Source organism: Dendrobates tinctorius, unplaced genomic scaffold, assembly GCF_039654945.1.
Source record: "Dendrobates tinctorius isolate UK_male_01 unplaced genomic scaffold, ASM3965494v1 ptg000150l, whole genome shotgun sequence".
NCBI classification, from domain to species: domain Eukaryota; kingdom Metazoa; phylum Chordata; class Amphibia; order Anura; family Dendrobatidae; genus Dendrobates; species Dendrobates tinctorius.
In genome coordinates, this window is record NW_027361817.1 from 1,309,595 (window position 1) to 1,311,171 (window position 1,577).

General features: G+C 37.5%; 1 protein-coding gene across 1 annotated transcript; it reads left to right on the forward strand.

Annotated features, from left to right (window-relative positions):
- The first annotated feature begins 271 nt into the window (after window positions 1-271).
- On the forward strand, window positions 272-1,353 carry LOC141049814 (hemoglobin subunit beta-2-like). The gene is made up of 3 exons (XM_073546630.1): window positions 272-363; window positions 753-975; window positions 1,225-1,353. The coding sequence occupies exons 1-3, from the start codon at window positions 272-274 to the stop codon at window positions 1,351-1,353; spliced, it is 444 nt and encodes a 147-aa protein (XP_073402731.1).
- Window positions 1,354-1,577: the final 224 nt, after the last annotated feature.

Below are 1,577 nucleotides of genomic sequence, written 5' to 3' on the forward strand. Positions count from 1 at the left end.
TAATTTGTATCAAACACTGGAGCATTAGATCCATGTATTTAGGCATACATTTCATCATGTCAGAGACGGCCCTGTGCTCAGCATTTTTGAGCTGCTTAGAAAGCGATTTTTGCTTCCAAACCGATTAGACTTTGGAGGACTGGGCTGGGGAAAAAGCATGATGCAGCAGTAATGGGGAATGGGTGTAACTTCAGAGATTATTATAAAAAAGGAAGATCCATGTGATGGCTTTATTGTCACTTCCAGTGTACAATAGCATTAGACAGCAATCATGGTTCATTGGACTGCTGAAGAGAGAGCCGCCATCACCTCCGTATGGAGCAAGGTCGATGTTGAACAGGACGGCCATGATGCTTTGTCCAGGTAATGTACATATACACATATAATACACATACTTACCGTATGTCATTCTGCTTCATATGAAAACTGTAAGCATCATTGTATTTCACAATAATTATCTTTCTTGGTACTTACCAGTATTAGTGATCAGGCACAGACCCCTATACTCCCAACAGTTTGGAAGTTCATTTTTGTTCATTTATTAACCCAATATTGTTTTTTTTAATTTGTTTTCTATATTATCATCATTATTTATCTTGATTTAGATTGTAATTTTATGTAAATGATCAGATTAGGGAATGCTACATATTTTTCCCTTGATTTTCGTATAAATAATTTACATTTGGGGCATACATCTGATGTAAGAGCGAGTCATTAAGAACAATTGTTCTCTTCATTCTTATAAACTTTAGGCTGCTGGTCGTGTACCCCTGGACCCAGAGATACTTCAGCTCCTTCGGAAACCTGTCCAATGCCACCGCCATCTATGGCAATGCCAAGGTGAAGGCTCATGGCAAGAAGGTGCTCACAGCTGTTGGCAGTGCCATCCAGCATCTGGATAATGTGAAAAAGCACCTGGCTGACCTCAGCAGATCCCATGCCCAGGAACTCTATGTGGACCCCGAGAACTTCAAGGTAACACACATACATTATATGAAAGTGTTATCTGCAATCCGATTCCCATATAAGTGCATATGTTTTTCTAATTTTATAGTAAGTGAGAATTTAAAAGCAGACAAAAGTTAACTATTTAAGATGCTCAATATAGTATTTTACATACTGGAGAAACTGAATCTCTAAAAATAAAAATGATTGTGATGAAGCTATTACTATGTTTATACTATAACTTAGCTTAAAAACAAATTTTGTTTCCTTTATCCACAGCGTCTGGGAGAAGTTCTGGTCATCGTCTTGGCCTCCAAGTTGGGATCTGCATTCACCCCTCAGGTCCAGGCTGCCTGGGAGAAGTTCATCCATGTCCTGGTCGCTGCTCTGAGCCACGGCTATTTCTAAATTACTGTTTGTCACAGTCGTTCCATCCTTGTAGGCTGCAGTATGTAAAATAAAATGCTGATTTTAAATGAAACCTAAGCCTTGTGTTATTGAGTTTTCATATTATAATGATTCAATAAATAATAATGGTAGACATTGTATGTAATAGCCTAAAAATTATGCAGTTTTAGATATGCAAATTTTCTTTCTTTCTTTCTTTTTCTTTCTTTCTTTCTTTCTTTCTT

Coding starts and splice junctions, on each gene's coding strand:
- LOC141049814 (XM_073546630.1), top strand. CDS start 272: ATGGTTCATTGGACTGCTGAAGAGAGAGCCGCCATCACCTCCGTATGG. Junction 364..752: donor GGCCATGATGCTTTGTCCAG/GTAATGTACATA, acceptor TATAAACTTTAG/GCTGCTGGTCGTGTACCCCT. Junction 976..1,224: donor TGGACCCCGAGAACTTCAAG/GTAACACACATA, acceptor CTTTATCCACAG/CGTCTGGGAGAAGTTCTGGT.